At 39.8% G+C, this 15,871-nt stretch overlaps 2 protein-coding genes across 3 annotated transcripts; both read right to left on the reverse strand.

Moving 5' to 3' along the window:
• Positions 1–65: 65 nt before the first annotated feature.
• Positions 66–5,196, reverse strand: LOC130693656 (adhesion G protein-coupled receptor L3-like). Of its 2 annotated transcripts, none has more exons than XM_057516854.2 (15): positions 5,061–5,196; positions 4,160–4,405; positions 3,777–3,924; positions 3,622–3,699; positions 3,371–3,560; positions 2,751–3,298; positions 2,256–2,683; positions 2,002–2,185; positions 1,676–1,923; positions 1,532–1,611; positions 1,160–1,459; positions 973–1,094; positions 840–906; positions 463–759; positions 66–378 (listed from the first exon to the last, which is right to left on the reverse strand). In XM_057516854.2, exons 1-15 carry the CDS (start codon positions 5,089–5,091, stop codon positions 202–204), a joined length of 3,144 nt encoding a protein of 1,047 aa, XP_057372837.1. In that variant the 5' UTR covers positions 5,092–5,196; the 3' UTR covers positions 66–201. The 2 variants fall into 2 exon arrangements, with proteins under 2 accessions (XP_057372837.1, XP_057372831.1); XM_057516848.1 differs by lacking the exon at positions 5,061–5,196 and adding an exon at positions 4,553–4,669.
• Positions 5,197–6,224: 1,028 nt separating this feature from the next.
• LOC130692295 (adhesion G protein-coupled receptor L3-like) lies at positions 6,225–10,852 on the reverse strand. The gene is made up of 16 exons (XM_057515383.2): positions 10,666–10,852; positions 10,357–10,590; positions 9,909–10,059; positions 9,773–9,850; positions 9,516–9,705; positions 8,915–9,456; positions 8,420–8,841; positions 8,162–8,345; positions 7,850–8,097; positions 7,703–7,785; positions 7,347–7,646; positions 7,163–7,284; positions 7,035–7,101; positions 6,670–6,966; positions 6,411–6,570; positions 6,225–6,341 (listed from the first exon to the last, which is right to left on the reverse strand). Exons 1-15 carry the CDS (start codon positions 10,742–10,744, stop codon positions 6,412–6,414), a joined length of 3,156 nt encoding a protein of 1,051 aa, XP_057371366.1. The 5' UTR covers positions 10,745–10,852; the 3' UTR covers positions 6,225–6,341; position 6,411.
• Between the last annotated feature and the right edge of the window lie 5,019 nt (positions 10,853–15,871).

Consider the following 15,871-nt stretch of genomic DNA (forward strand, 5'->3'; position numbering starts at 1 on the left):
TCTAAGTTAATAGCCGTTACATAAGTAAAAAGTATTTCCTTAAAATTTTATTCTAAACCCTATGACTCATACCAGACGTTTTTTAAATTCAAATACTTGGGGAGCTCTGAGTCTGAAAGTATGGAAGATATACTATAGAACATTTAATAATCACTATTTTGAAACTTATTTCGTTAAGTTGGCATTTGTGCTGTTTTCTCGCTATAACATTGATGAATCCGTCGTATATAATTGGATGGATTGCACAGTCGACTGACTGTTACTCAACGTTGAATTTGTTGTTTCCATTACGTTGTAACGGTCCATCGTGGTTAACGATAGTCTGGCGAACAAGGCACTCCAGTCAAAGCTAAAATTCTCGGACACACGCTGATATGTCTATATAACAAAGCAAATGCAGGTGTAAGACTTAAATTTTACTTTGTGTAACAACACCAAATAAAGATAAGAAATTTTACAAACCGGATGATTGACAATTTGTCGATGTAAGTCAGTGCGGACTTTTTTGTTGAGAAAACAAAATGATATGAAGATAAAAAATCCTTGCAATGAGTTCAAGATAGTAAAGATGTAGGCAAAGGCGATGCCTTGTCCAAGTTCTTGGCCGAAGAATAGGAAACCAAACAACCAAGTAATGCCAAGAATAAATGTCAAAGAGACAGTACCCAAGACCCATCGATGGTTGTCTGTATTTCCAGAAGTGGCATGCCTTGTTTTGAAGGTAATCCTGAGAGCCGCTACTAAGAATACGCTATTTACCTGTAATGATAACGAATAGAGGACAATTATTGACATATTTTCGGATTTGGTCCATTGTGATTAATAAAAAAAAGGCATACCAGTACTACGACTAATACTGGTGCAGCAAAGGCCCATATTGCACCGTTTGCGTAACTCAGCCAGCAACTGAGAAAAAAAATAAGGTGTACCCAGAAAATGTAATAAGTCGTAGGTTATAGGCAATTCAATTACTATGAAGAGTTGTTGTAAGCTTCGGTACTAGTTGCTGCCAAGGTGATTACCACAACCAAAACGGGCAATCCGTATCCGATTAAGTAATACTGCCAGCGCTTTAATCCAGTTCCTGGGAAAACCTTTAATGTCGAAATAAATGCTTTATCAATATAAGGTTCCATGTAAGAGATTGAGTTCTAGTTACTTTAACCAGAAGCAACCACATGTAAAGACCCTCGATAAACATCCAGCTGAAGGCGCATAAGAAAAATAGATGCAGGAACACGGCGATTGATAAACAGAGATCCGGATTATATGTTGCATCAATGCCAGCCAACAAGAGAATTTCGGCAATCAGTAGGTTCCAGCACAAATTTCGATGAATGGTAAAACGGAAATCGCGTCGTAGAGTTCGCACCCAGGAAAAAATCAGGATAACCACTACCAAGCAAACAATTGAAATGCTCTCGCCAACAACGGTTATGTAGTCTAAAGCAAGTATTGTCTGAATAACAGTCAAATTTCAGATTGGATTAATATCTATAATTCAGATTTGACGATTCTTCGAATCTACTACCGTGTTTTGGAACAGGCCGTTAATGTCCATTAGAACAGCAAAATTGGTTAAGTGATCGCACTGGCATATGGTTGATACATCTGCCAAAACAATCAAATTAAATTATATTGCCAACTGACTAATGAAAAACGAAATATAGCTCACCGTCAGCATAGATCACTTCACATCCATCAAACGACCAATCTTGCGTGGAAGTGTTCCAATAGGCACAAGTTGCACTTGTCGCATTAACTTCATACAGATTTCGATTCAACGTGCTGAGCAAAATTTCAACCTTGCCATCAACGAAATAGATCGATCCGTTAGGTTCACCAATTGTTGCACCTATTGCCCTCGACACCACAACTTGTCTTATCGGCACAAGAGCTGTTTGGTTCTCATCGAACAATTGGCTACCATTATAAAAAGGCGGAAAGCAAATGGATGTTTATCATAAAGAAAAATGCTGGTCAATTGTTTACTCTACTCACGCCAAAGTGTCGCCATGCAGAATATCCTGGAATGCCGAATAAGTTGCAAACGAGAGAGTAGTGTTTGTTTCATTGGTAGCATTAAGAAATTCGACCGGAAGAGTCAGTTGGTCATTAGCTCCTACCACGTAAACGTAAGTTTCATTATCGTAGTTTTCTTGTGCGATATTCTCCACTTGTATGGCTGTAACGATAGAACCGAAAACATTAGCAGATCTTAATACGGAAATGACATATTTAATTTTTTTATTCACCTAAGTTCTGGGAACTGCCTCCTGTGTACAGATAAATGTCGTCGAGAAGATTTTCAGCTAAAAGAAGTAAGGTGTCGTCCACGCTCGTTTGTATTTGATTGACCGCTTCAGCACGATCATTGATTTCCAAACCCCAAAACGCTAAGGTACTGTTCATCACCACATCGCTGAGGTCGACAACAGAATTCGTGAAATTTTTGGTTGTAGCATCTCGTGAAACGGGGTCCGGATCGTTAGCAATTAAAGTGTTTTGTTTATCAATAGCTAACACGACTGTCTGCTGTATCTGAATGATATTGCCTGAAGCTATCTCGTTTGTTTCAACCACACTGGTAAGGGATTTCAGTGCACCGCTGGGATTGTCGCCATTGGTAATCTCATTGTTGGCTTGGTTGATGGAATCTTCGACAATCGGATTAGAGCAATTGCTAAACCAAAACAATAAACAAAAAGAAAATTAAGAAACAGAATTTATGACATTAAAACAAAATTTACCTGAGGTTAGGACTTGGTGTCGCCCATTGACCATCGGGACCACAAAACCAACTTGCTTCACCTTTGTAATTGGATGGGCAGTTTTTAATAACTTGGGTATCAGCTAATGTTTCCTCCCAACAAAAATCTGGGGGGTATCCGGTTACGCCGCATGTGGCCGGACAGAAAAGTTGTTCGTATTCGAAATTTTCCGATGCAACGCTTGGTGATAAAACACATAATCCACGGACTTTTCTCGTCTTTGTGCCAATAAAGCAGTCGGCTTGTGGATTAATTCCGTCGGCAGGCAACACAAAATCATAAACAGCGCACTGGAACGCACTGGTGTATTCCATATAGTGCTGCGGCGTTCGCTGTTCTCCGGTCCAAATGTACCATTTGAACCAGATGGGTATAGCTGAGGATGCTGTGATATTCGACGGAATGGAATTGTCCAAACGACGCAAAATGGAAGCAAAGTTGATTAGGCTAGTGAAATGAGCCAAATCGCCTCCAAGTTGAAGACAATACGATCGAGCATCTTGCCACTCAAGGTTCACTGGTGTCAGCTATACTTTGTGTTACCATAATCGAGTTAAAAATGTTTATAAATGCAATTTCTAAAAAATAAAACTATTTACCCTGTAGCAAGAATCTCCCTCGAGCGTGGACAGAGACGAATCGCCACATCCGAATAGTGTGGCGTCATATGTGGCTCTTTCCAATTCAAAAACGAAACTATTCGGTAGTGAAGGTGACGTTGTCGGTTTACCGGTATGGGAAAGGATCAGCGATGAATCAAATCGGCAATCCGTTACCTTATACTGACACCTAGTTCAAATGTGGTATACGATAAGAGGAACAAATGTTACACGGAAATGTTTCGATCTACCAGAAACGTACGAGAGCCAACACGTTTGGAAGCAACTGGGGAACGCCCTTGCATTTATAATCGTCTGTAATACTTGCTCTGGATCAACAGGAAGAGAAAAAAAAAAGATTAACTGGAAAAAAAAAAACTGTAATGCAATTTGTCCTATTGCTCACCTTCCTGTACTGCACTGGATAATGGTATTCTCTTCGGCAGGGCACCTCCACATTTCGGCGTAAACAATGGTGGACAATTTGGGCAACAATGGGGGCGGAATAATTAAAGAACTGTTAGTTGAGTCAAGGGTTGTGCAATCCAATTGAACTGTTGGAATAATGTAGTGTTAAAAAAAGCTTTAATATAAAATCAATTAAAAAAAATAAATTTCGGTAGAGCCCTATCACCTTATTGATGTGTTTGCATTACCGTACTGATAGGGTTTATTGATAGGGCTATTTTTTTTTGCCTCTCATTATCATCTCTAGGAAAATACACTTTGACCGAGTCCCCCCCTTAACAAATGGCGCTGTGAAAGGAGCTTATTAAAAGTTGAAATTACCGGAAAATGTGGCATCAAATTGGTATGGTTTGCAGGTTCCTGAATTCCCAGATAGACATCTGCACTGGAACTGCTGATTAGCAACCGATTCCAGCGGGTAGGATGAATTGATGGATTTAGTAACAACAAGGCACTCAGCTTCCGCTGTACAAAACGTTTTCGGACTTTTGCAGGTGAAAGGCTCGGTCCATGTACAAGAACCGTCAGTAGCAACGCAATTAGATGCTCTGACTTGGTAACTAGTCCCTGGAATTGAAAGAATACTTATTTAGTCGAGAAATAACGTTACGGCCTAACTAGAAACATTTGGTTTAGACTTGGTTAGCTTTCAAATAACCTTAAAACTAAATTAATGAATAATACATGAGTAGCAAAAAATGAAAGAAAAGTTACCTATCTTGTGAAAGAACGCGAGCCCTATGAAAATTATAGCTAAGTTCATAACGGCTATTTTCTTCGTAAACTCACACTGCTGTATGCGAACTAGGCTTTCTTACAATGATTCAACGGTCGATAGGCAGAAGAAGGATATCAACCATTTATTTCTATTGACTTAAAATAAGCTTAAATTTTTATCAACTTTTTGGCATTTTCTTATCGTGGTAAGCGACACAAGGGAAATTGTCAGCAAGATAGAATGTCACGTTAAGATTGGTATAAGATATCTAAATTATCAGTCCTACACGTATCAGATGTTTAAGGCGGTAAATTAAAAAACAGTTGCAATAAAATAATTAACCATGGCGAAGGAGGAAAGAAACCTGTTACTATATAACTGCAGCTTTAAACATTTGAAAACCAGCCTTTTAAAAAAGCTGCGGAAAGCTCCACGTGCCGATGTTACGCAAGATGTTTTATTCTTTACTAACTAATCTAAGACAACAAGGACATGTGTGCTTACCCCGACTTTCCAAAGGTCTCCAGCTTTTCATAAATACTCTGCAGGACAGCCTGAATGTCCCTTATGGACGTTTTCTGCTCATTTAAAATAACTTCCATGAGTTGGCCGACTTCTTCGCGCTTTACCTTTTCTTGATTCATGACTTCCTCGAAGTGGACTTCAGCACACGCGTGGCACTTCAGCCCCATTTAAACTCACGTGTCTCCGTCGTCTGCGTCACCATAGGAACAGGTTGATTCTTGAAATACTGAAAAATTGTACGAATTTTACTTAGCTACAATGTTGAGACAGAAAACTTTTTCAACAAATCAAAACCTCAAATTTGTTCACGCAACATGGATAAAAAAAAAAAAATTTTAATGGAGATATTACTGGCAACGTATCATCTGTCCTTAGTTGGTTTTTGGTTTGTCTTAAAAAGCATACTTGAATCACTAAAAAACGTATTTCTAAAGAGGAAAAGGAATATCGATCCAACTGTGAACCAAAATTGCAAGTTTGACGACCAGTACTGCAGTAGCTCCAAAACTTACCAAATGGCTGGCCGAGCGTATTTGGTTTTTCCCGGTAAATAGAAGATAAGGATCAAGTTTTAAAAATCCAAATTTGCTCGTCGTACCCGTAGTTCTCTTGAAGTAAAGAAGATTTCGATGAGATATCGTTCACTGAGGACGGCTATGAAAAATGTGGAATAAACTGATATCCTGGATACAGAGTCTTCTTTCACCTGTATGGGATTTCAGGATAACGGTTGCTTACGTGATTTGCCTGAAATAAGTCCATCACCAAGTTTTTCGGGCTTTCCACTGAGATGCTCTTATCGTTCTTGTTTTTATCACGCACGGCTTAGTCTTTTACATATTCAAAATTATTAAAATTCCTATGTAATAAAGATACCTGATTTCAAAGAAACACGACGAAGCAAGTGTTTGTCATCTTTCGTCCAAAGAAAGCAAATCATTTCTTTTTTTTTCACTTGGAAAATTTGCTTTCATCCAAAACACATCGTGTTTGATCTCTATAAAAGCTAAATAACAAAAAATTAAAGCATAAAATTTGTCTTGATTCATTTAATTGTAAATAATGCTGTACAAGAACAGCCGATTATGGAAGAGATTTAAAGCATTTGAAATAACATAGGAATACATACATATTTGTGAAAATGCCATACAAATGAAACGGAAAATAATAATAATAATGATGAAAATCCTGTGTAAATGTACTATGCGTATACTGAATAATGGGCAGCACATGAAAAAACATAACACCATCGATCCCGACCTAAGAATAAAAATTTAGCAGATGGGCAAAGGTTTTGTTTCTCCCTTTTTAAAATTTCCTTTCCAGTACCTTAAGACAGTTTTTGCGAAAACTGACTCGATTCAAGGCTGACCGTCGCTGTAACTGTGTGTTTCTGGCGTACGTCGTATGTGCCCGTTTTGTTCTGCGATGGAATTGTGTGCAAGTCGCTTAATGTAATGTTAAAGTAAAGTGCCACTCGTTGGAGCCTCTGTGCGATAAAATATACCCCACCAAATAAAAGAAAATAAATTAAAATTCCCAAACAATGAAGGAAATAAAGGAACTGAAGAATAGAAAAAAATAAAACCTGGCTAGTGATGAATTGCCTCTGTAAATCTTTGCGGACTTTGTTGTTGAGGACACAGAACGTGATGAAGATGAACAATCCTTGCAGAGAATTCAAGATGGTGAAGATGTAGGCAAATATTATGCTACCTTGGCCAAAAAACAGAAAGCCAAAGAACCAAGTGATGCCCAGAATAAAAGTCAATGAGATGGTGCCAAAAATCCATCGAAAATTGTGCTTCTTCTCTTTCTTTTCGTCAAAGTTACGTCTTGATTTAAAACTGACTGAGAGAGCTATCATCAAAAAGGCTAGATTCATCTGAAAAGTTTGGCCAAATAGATGATGAATTAAAAGATGACAAGATCAGCGATAAACAGAAAACATACCAACAAGATAGCAGCCACGGGTCCTGCAAAGGCCCATATCGCTCCATTTTCATAACTAAGCCAGCAACTGGAAAGAAATTGAAATGTCATAAGAGCTCTGTCCATACTTGGATTCTATTTCATAGTACTATGTAGAATTAGAGTAAGCCTGAGTATTAGTTGCTGCCAGAGTGATTGCCACTACTAAGACGGGAAATCCATAACCGATGGCGTAATATTGCCAATGTTTTAAGCCGCTTCTGTCAAAGACCTGGGAAAACCACACAATAAGAATCGTGGAACGGATTGCCTTATAACGTAGTAAACAATTACCTTGGTGATGAGAAAGTACATGTAGAGGCCCTCGACAAACATCCAGCTGAAAGCGCACAGGAAAAATAGATGCAGGAAAACACCGATGGCTAAACAGACATCCCGATTGGATGTAGCGTCAATTCCAGCCAGCAAGAGAATCTCGGCAATCAACAGGTTAATGCACAAGTTGCGATGAACCATGAAACGGAAATCTCGACGTAGGGTTCGCACCCAGTAGAATACAATTAAAGCCAATGTCAGGCAAGCAATGGAAATGCTTTCACCAATGATAGTGATGTAATCTAGGGCAGGTACAGTCTTAAGAAAAAACCAATTCCATTAAGTGTTTGATGAACTGATTAAATCTTATGCACCTTATTCTGAAAGACGCCGTTGATGTCCATGACAACAGCGAAGTTAGTCAAATGGTTACATCTGCATCGAGTGCTCGATTTGTCTATGGAGAAATTCGAAACTGGATTAATACATTAACGCTTGTAAATGAGGCTATTGGATTTCACCATTAGTATCTACCACTTCGCATCCATCAAACGACCAATCTTGCGTGAACACGTTCCAATACGCACACCTCGCGCTTGTCCGATTGACTTCATAGAGATTGAGGTTTAGTGTGCTGAGTAAAATTTCTACATTGCCATCAGCGAAGTGGATGTGTCCGTTCGGTTCGCCCAGCGTAGCGCCCATCACCTTCGATACCACAACTTGCTTTATTGGCTCGGAATTGGTTCGATTTTCCTCAAACAATTGGCTAACATAGCATTGAAAACAAATGAATGCCAAGTCATCCTTTGAAGGAGAAGGGTGGTAATTACGCTAGTGTGTCGCCATGGAGAAGATTTTGAAAAGCGGGATACGTTGCGAACGAAAGACGAATCTTTGGATCGCCGGTCGCATAAGGAAATCCTGCAGGTAGGATCAATTGGTCTTTACCTCCTGCCACGTAAGCATAACTTTCGTTGTTGTAGTCCGATTTTGGTTTGTTTTCCACCTGTATGGCTGTAACCAATTTTGAATTCTAATTGATTAAAAATCGCAAATTTAAAAAAATATAATTTTTAACTTAATATTACCGATGTTTTCATAATTATAATTTTTGTATATTTTATCAAGAAGATTGTCAGCCAAGAGGAATAACGTGTCGTCCATGTTCTTTTGTACGGCATCGATAGCCTCGCTACGGGCGTTTGATTCCAAACCCCAGAATGCCAATTCATTTCCCAGCAACACATTATTCACATCAGTGACGGAACTGGTAAAATTTTTGCTGCTGATGTCTTTCGAATTCGGATCTGAATTTGCAGCCAACAGCTGGGTTTGTTTGTCGATGGCTAAACGCACTGTTTGGTCCAATTGGATAATGTCGCCCGAACCCAACTCGTTCTGTTTAAGTACACTAGAGAGGCTATCCAATGCCTGGCTGGGATTGCCACCATATTCAATCTCATAGTTTGCTTGATTGATAGAATTTTGAATCGCAATGTTTGTGCAATTGCTAAAAGACAAATAAGTAAAAAAAAATAATTAATTTATATTTCAGAACTTGTATTTGTTTTTGTATGTTTTACCTTAGATCAGGAGTTGGGGTAATCCACTGTCCAGCAAGATTACACGTCCAGCTAGCGATCCCTGTTAACCCGTTGGGACAATCTTTATACACTTTTGCATCGGCATCTGCTTCCCAGCAAACGTTCGATGGATACCCAGAGACACCGCATTTAACCGGGCAGGACATTTGTTCATAATTGAAATCATCATCTGGCAGTCCCGGAGGTAGTACACACAAGGCACGAACTTTCTTCGTTCTTGTACCGGTTTTACATCTCGAATGCGGATTAGGTCCAATGCCAGGCTGGACCTCGTACACGGCGCATTGAAATCCGTCCAGGTACTGTTCAAAATGCTGTGGTGTTCGCTGTTCGTTGGTCCATGTATAATATTTGAACCAGGTAGGAATAGCTGAGGAGGCTGTGATGTTCGGCGGAATGGAATTGTCCAAGCTACGGAAGATGGATGCAAAGTCGATAGAGCTCGTAAACTGAGCTAAATCCCCACCCAGTTGAAGACAATACGATCGTGCCTCTTTCCATTCGAGGTTTGCTGGTGTTAACTATACCATTCCAGAATTAGAAAAATTAATTTCTAGTGTAAACGATAGAAGTAAATTACCCTGTAACAAGAATCCTGTACTAAAACCGATTGAGTAGAAGGGTTGCACACGAAGGTTTGCCTGTCGATCGATACGCTTTCATATTCAAAGACGTAGTACTCTGGTAGCGCAAGAGTCACGTTTGATTGGCCAACGTGGGACATGATGAGTGACGAATCAAATTGGCAATCTGAAGTTTTAAACTGACACCTAATTTCATTCATTTAAATTATTGAGAGCTTATAAATAGCATAATATTTTATGGAAATAGTCTTACCAGAATCGCACGAGTGCGAAAACATTTGGGAGCAGCTGAGCAACACTCTTGCATCCATATTCCGTGCCAAGTCTCGATCTTATTTTAAAGAAAAAGTGCTCTAAATGCTGCTGTTATTATATAATAGATGTTATACCTTCCCGACGGGCATTGGATGACAGCATTATCGCCAATGGGGCAGCTCCACATCTCGGCATACCGAATACTCAAAGATTTGGTGCTGTTGCCCATGAGCGGAATCGTCACAGTTGCGTCCACAGGATCGTGCAACTCACAGCTCCAAGTGGCTGAAAGCAGAAGGAAAAATTGGATTATTCAGCTATTAGTATAATTAATGCTTTATTCTATTGTTTGACTACGTGCTATTATTGTTACGAAAGAACCAGATTGTTATGATGTCACCCCTAAACAACGTGGATTTTTTCCTTATCAGGTCTTTTCTTTTACGACAATAAAAATAATAAAACAAATGGCCAACGAGAAATGTGAAAACATGTGCAATTTATGAGCCACTAGATTGACAAAAAAAAATCCCTAATGATAAAAGGAACCGAAAGATAAAGAATATTTAAAAGCCATCATACTTTCGTATTCATAAGGTTGGCTGTCGTCTGCTGCGACCAAGGGATTTCGACACTGGAACTGTCGATTGTAGCTGGTTGATGACTCTAGCCAATAACTGATGGATTTCGTCACAACCAAGCAGTCCGTTCCATTTGCACAGTAAGATCCCGGATTGTTGCAAAAGGTGGGCGCTGTCCATGCACAGAAACCGTCATCAGTTACGCAATTAGATGCACTGACTCGGCAATTGGTTGCTATTAGATTATAAAATAAAATTAAAGGTTAAACATTCTCTGATTAAATTAACTAGACATATGAAATCAACTTACTCGTCCAGCAGAGAACAACAAGCAGCGTGAGAATTACATTCATTTTCTGCGTGACACGATAGACTTTTATCACCTGCATTCGGCCATGTACTGTGTTACACTATCGTCATATCCTGGGCACTTCCTTCACGTCCCTTCTGTCTACGTTGGCCGTAATCAGTAAAGATCAGTCCGCCTTTTATCACGAGCTACGTAAAGAAAAGACGAAGTAATTAAAATGATAATACGTTATTTGAGCTTGACCGACGCCAAATATCAGGTGGCTTTCCTCGGAATATACCATTTGACGTGTCTCTCGCGTGGCGCAATCGATCGGCATCCTATGACGAAAATTTGAAGTCATCAAAGAATCCCAATTATTTATTACGATTTCAAACATGCCTTATAAACGAGTTCCTTACTTCTAGTTTGCCTTTTCGTTGGCATTTAATGGTCAACCGAGTTTTCTTTGATACCCAGGATATCCGATTTAGTTTGAAGGAATAGAAAATCTTATAAGGAAAAAGTTAGTGGTATACATACCAAAATGCTCTTTGATCCCTCTTGGAGTCACGTGATTTTCCCTTCAATATTTTTCCAACAAGTTTCGAATGTCCGAGCAAAAGCAATTTACCGGAGTCCAGCAGTTGTGTCCTTTGATCTTTTCCAAATCTAAAAACAGCAGGACTGCGCCCTTTTCCGTATGTAAATTTTTGACCTACTTCTTTCTGCTGTACGAATGCTTTCGGACAAAGTGGTTTCATCAATCACTGCGACTTCTTGTGTCTTACCGCACTGGTTAAACAAATTGTTTTAGTTTGCATAATTGCGTCTGTCTTTTGCATTCTCTACTGTCTTAGGCACGAGACGACATGAGATAAACGATGTCATCGCGCGGATTTAACCGTCAGCGGATGTCGGCAAACCGCACAAGAAAAATGATGACGTCTTTTTTTTTTTTTGGGGGGGGGGGAGGGTTTCGTGTTCTTGGTTACCAGCCGTAATGAGTTTCAACAAACCGTGGTAACCTTAATAAAAAAAAATATATACATAACAAAAGTTGTTTTACGTATCACATTCGTTCGATCACGTGTCTTAAGCGCATCAGCAAAAAACGATAATGTCAACGGCCGACGTGAATCGTTCGTGAGTCGTTAAAAACCTCGAAATCTATCTGACTACCATACACGACGAACAGTAGGATAGCTAATTGGCATATTCGCCTTCTCTGCGTAAAATACTTAAAAATAGAAAGTGCTCGCGTAGTAGGACTGCGATATCATATCTTTCTAATCATTTAAAAAGGGGTTGGTAATCAATTGAATCGACCTGCTTTTCTTCCCTCTTTTCGTCGTCTATCAATTGTTGCCTACTTTGATGACTCCTCGCAGTTTACAAATAGAATTACTTATGATATTGCCGTACTTTTCTACATCGTCTCTCGTAATAAAAAAAAAATGGCATTCCGCAAAGTAGACATCTGGCTGCGAGATACATTGTAAAAACTTTTATAGATCAAACCGCCACGCTATAAAAGCGATGATTTTACGACGTCAGATTGCGTGTCTCTCCACAGGCCAATAATATAACCCAATAAGAACCCGTCGGTTCTCACTGTAGAGGTGACGATGCTAGACCTCGAAAAAGAGTTATAGAAAAGAATGTCGTCGAGGACACCATAACAAAACTGACATCAAAGATGCAGCTGCTGGTTGAGCGCGAATTATGAATCGGCGACATGGTTCCTCCCGTACACTGAAAAAAGTAGGTCATTGGGTCGCAGAGTGTGTCACGAAAACGCAAACGGATCCCCTCCATTTTGGTCTAGACAAAATTAGATTCACCAACCGTACGAATTGTTTTGCACAGATGACAACGTCGGAGACCTACGCCGCTTATTTCTAGTGCCAATCGGTCACGGTACATTTCGGCTAAAGCCAAGACGCGAAAGTTGGAGAGGCCGTCACAAGAAGTTCTTTGTTCGCACCGTGACCTTCTGCTCGCATTCGATCATCAGTCAGGGTAGAGCCCATACAAACAGTTGCGAACGTAAGCCATCAGTATGGATACAGAGAGATAAATACAAGAGATATTGAAGTTTCCGTTTGAAATAGACTCGCACTACGCGGCATCGCTCGGCATTTTTCGCGAAATTGTGGCGACTATTTTTGGATTCTATTTCCTGCCACACCAGCGTGGGGTATCACCATTCAACTGGGGAGCTGATAGACTATCATTTCTACCAGTGGGAACACCCACTCGCGTAGACGAACAGAATTGCCTTCCTTGTTACGCGTGCACAAGGCGGCGCCTTTGGTTTGACACTTTAATTTCCTCACTATTAAATGAAATCGAATTCGAAGATTGCATCGCTCAAAAATAGACGTTCTTTTCGATAATTCGATGCTGTTCTTAATCCTTTCTAGATTTTCTAGTCGGGATAAACGTTCATTCGCCAACTGGATAAGGGGTGAACGAGTATAACAAATATTTAGGGGACGTAGTAAATCCGAAAAGACTGCTATTCTTTTGAATTTTTGCGGCAATGAAAGACGTCGAGTTTTCTTTGTGTTTTGATGTTACAAGAGAAGATCCGTTAAGAATCTTAAGAGAACTTTGACCTTTTCGGTTAGAGATATGCCATACGTGATGAACGCTGATTCACCATCTGCAACGGGTAAGCTACTGACACGTGCCGTGAAAACTTCTAGAGCTAGAGATTCTTTTCGATAAACAATAAAGAAATCCACGCAGAGTGGCACCAATGTTTTGCACGCGAATATCGAAACGTAGTGCTCCATTAAAAAAACGTAAAGAATTGAATTTCCACGGGAAATTGCAGCCTACAGCGTACGAAAGACAGCTGTCGTTTAAATTATGTACCCTCCGAGTCTTAAAAGCTTCTAATCAAGTTTTGCATTTTACAAGATGGAGATCGATCCTTCGCACGTGCAAACGTGAGCGAATCTCACGTGTTACTTAGACAACGTGCTCTTCCCTCAATCGATCGGCCTAATGCAATACGTACAGCCAATAGCACGCGTGATTGTATACCCCTTCTAATCAATTATTATCATTTGGTAGGAAAAAAAAAAAAAGGGAATCTTCATAAAGACGACTAACGAAAGCTAAATAATTGAATCTATTACACTCTTACCACGTAGTTTGATTGGCCAACTTCACGCGGGGAAGTTCTCGCAAAAGTTCAGAAAAACTTGAAACAAGTGAAATATCACACAAGTATCATCTCAGAAAAAAAACTAACTTGTGCAAACTTTTGCGATAATGCGATAACATTAACAAAGGGAGAATCTATAAGTAAACCAGAGCGCCAAACCCCAGCTTTTACCAATGAACTTTTGCAAGCTACGCACGCACGTCGCTCACGTTTTGCTAATTCACGGAAAAACAAAACAATACAAATAAAAACAAAAATTTAACAATGACACAGGCATCGACTGTTGGTGCCTTTTTTTCCCTTCCGGCACAAGTTTCCCCTTCAAGCGAAAAAAACAAACAAAGTTTAGCCATGATGAAACACGTCTAATACAATGCAGAATATAAACGAGGCAGAAAGAGAAAGAAGGTTTAATTAAAAAAAAGAAAGCCACTACGATCGTAACGCAATAACATTGGCAACCATAATACAAGTTTGTATCCGAGCAAAACCGCAAACGTGATTGCACGTAGTCGAACGTGAATGACGTCTCACGTGCATGATTGAATATGAAATTTTTTTTTCTTTTCTCCCAAAGAAATCGAGCCCACAAAAAACTAATATGCCGATCAAATGATATTGCATACGGAAAGATAAACAAAATTTAATATTTAATATTAATTCTATTCCATTTGTCTAAGCGCAAAACCGATCGTGCACTTTAAGCGGAATAAAAGAACGAAAAAAAAAAATAAAAAAAGTTAAATGTCTAATCAAGAAATCCCGCTGTGGCGCCATAAAACATAAAACGTTAAGTTTTTATTGTTTTATTAGCTAGCCGTTTTGTATAGCCCAATTGAGAGCAAACATATCAGTCTCCCGGACGACATCGAATTGGCAATCAGATATGACAGAGAACTTAATTAGAGGCCAGTTATAGAAGCCGTTGCTATGCCTATCTATTCTCGCGTGCATAGACGATGAGGATACCCTCCCGCAGTCTTGCACGTTTCAAGAGAAATGATATCAGCATTGTATAGAATAATATGGGATTCATATTACCAATAACTAATTAGCAAAGACAATATTGCTGTATTGATATCATTTACAGATATTCAATCAGCGTCTGATGCAAATCATCGGCGTTGTGCCGCCATCAGCCGAGCAAAAACAAACACGAGTATGTCACGAGTTCACTATGTTTCCCTGACGACGGCAAATTTGATTCCTACCACACGCAAATTTTGGCCGATATACAAAAACATACAGCGACGTCTTTGTGTGGATCTAACGCCAGGCAATCGTGACGTCCACAAAAGCCAAATGTGCTACCACCAGAGGGCTTTGTACGTTCGAATAGAACACGTAGACCAAAGACTCAACGTCAATGGATTTACAGGTGGCTGATGTAATTGACTTTATCAGATGCGCCTATCAATCTCAGCGCAAGCAATTAAAAGAGCCACGAGGGATGGAGGAACAAGAGATGGGGAAAAACATGGCCCAGTCACGTGGGTAAAGATCACCTGTATGCTACGGTCGTCGATCTCGTTTTATAAAGTCAACCCACGCAATCCAGCATTGACATTTTAACGACTCCCCGATGGATCGTATAAGACGCTGTTTAGACAGACCCATGGGGCGAGCTGTTTATAGTTCCTAAACCGAAGGCAGTTGGTCCGTCCTATCATCTACAAAAGTCTTGCACAACAACAATAATAATAATAAAAAAAAAAGGATTTCCCTTTTGGATTCGCTTTCTCTTGCACGAGGGATCAACTGACAGCCACGTACTCGGAACCCCACCGCTCTTCTATTTTGCTAAAAAAAAAAAATGACAAAGTTTATTTTTTGCGGCAGAGGATGTGTGGCATTGGAAGTTGTTTCTGCTTTGGTCGTCTAGATAGACTAGTATGTACTCCCGTGTTTTGACTCTCGGCTACACGGCCAGACCGAACGGCGAGGGCAGCCCAGGCGCGCATCCGTTCCCAATTGGATTTATTTTGGCGACGACTTTCTTAGCGCCCGTCTTTGCGCTTGCGCATTTGAATTTTTTGTTTTTATTCCACC

This window comes from Daphnia carinata, chromosome 1, assembly GCF_022539665.2.
Source record: "Daphnia carinata strain CSIRO-1 chromosome 1, CSIRO_AGI_Dcar_HiC_V3, whole genome shotgun sequence".
NCBI lineage: Eukaryota > Metazoa > Arthropoda > Branchiopoda > Diplostraca > Daphniidae > Daphnia > Daphnia carinata.

Coding starts and splice junctions, on each gene's coding strand:
- LOC130693656 (XM_057516848.1), bottom strand. CDS start 4,601: ATGAACTTAGCTATAATTTTCATAGGGCTCGCGTTCTTTCACAAGATA. Junction 3,299..3,370: donor AGGGAGATTCTTGCTACAGG/GTAAATAGTTTT, acceptor CACAAAGTATAG/CTGACACCAGTGAACCTTGA. Junction 1,460..1,531: donor ACGGCCTGTTCCAAAACACG/GTAGTAGATTCG, acceptor ACTGTTATTCAG/ACAATACTTGCTTTAGACTA.
- LOC130692295 (XM_057515383.2), bottom strand. CDS start 10,744: ATGCAGGTGATAAAAGTCTATCGTGTCACGCAGAAAATGAATGTAATT. Junction 8,842..8,914: donor ACCCCAACTCCTGATCTAAG/GTAAAACATACA, acceptor TTTGTCTTTTAG/CAATTGCACAAACATTGCGA. Junction 6,571..6,669: donor GGCAATTCATCACTAGCCAG/GTTTTATTTTTT, acceptor TTTATCGCACAG/AGGCTCCAACGAGTGGCACT.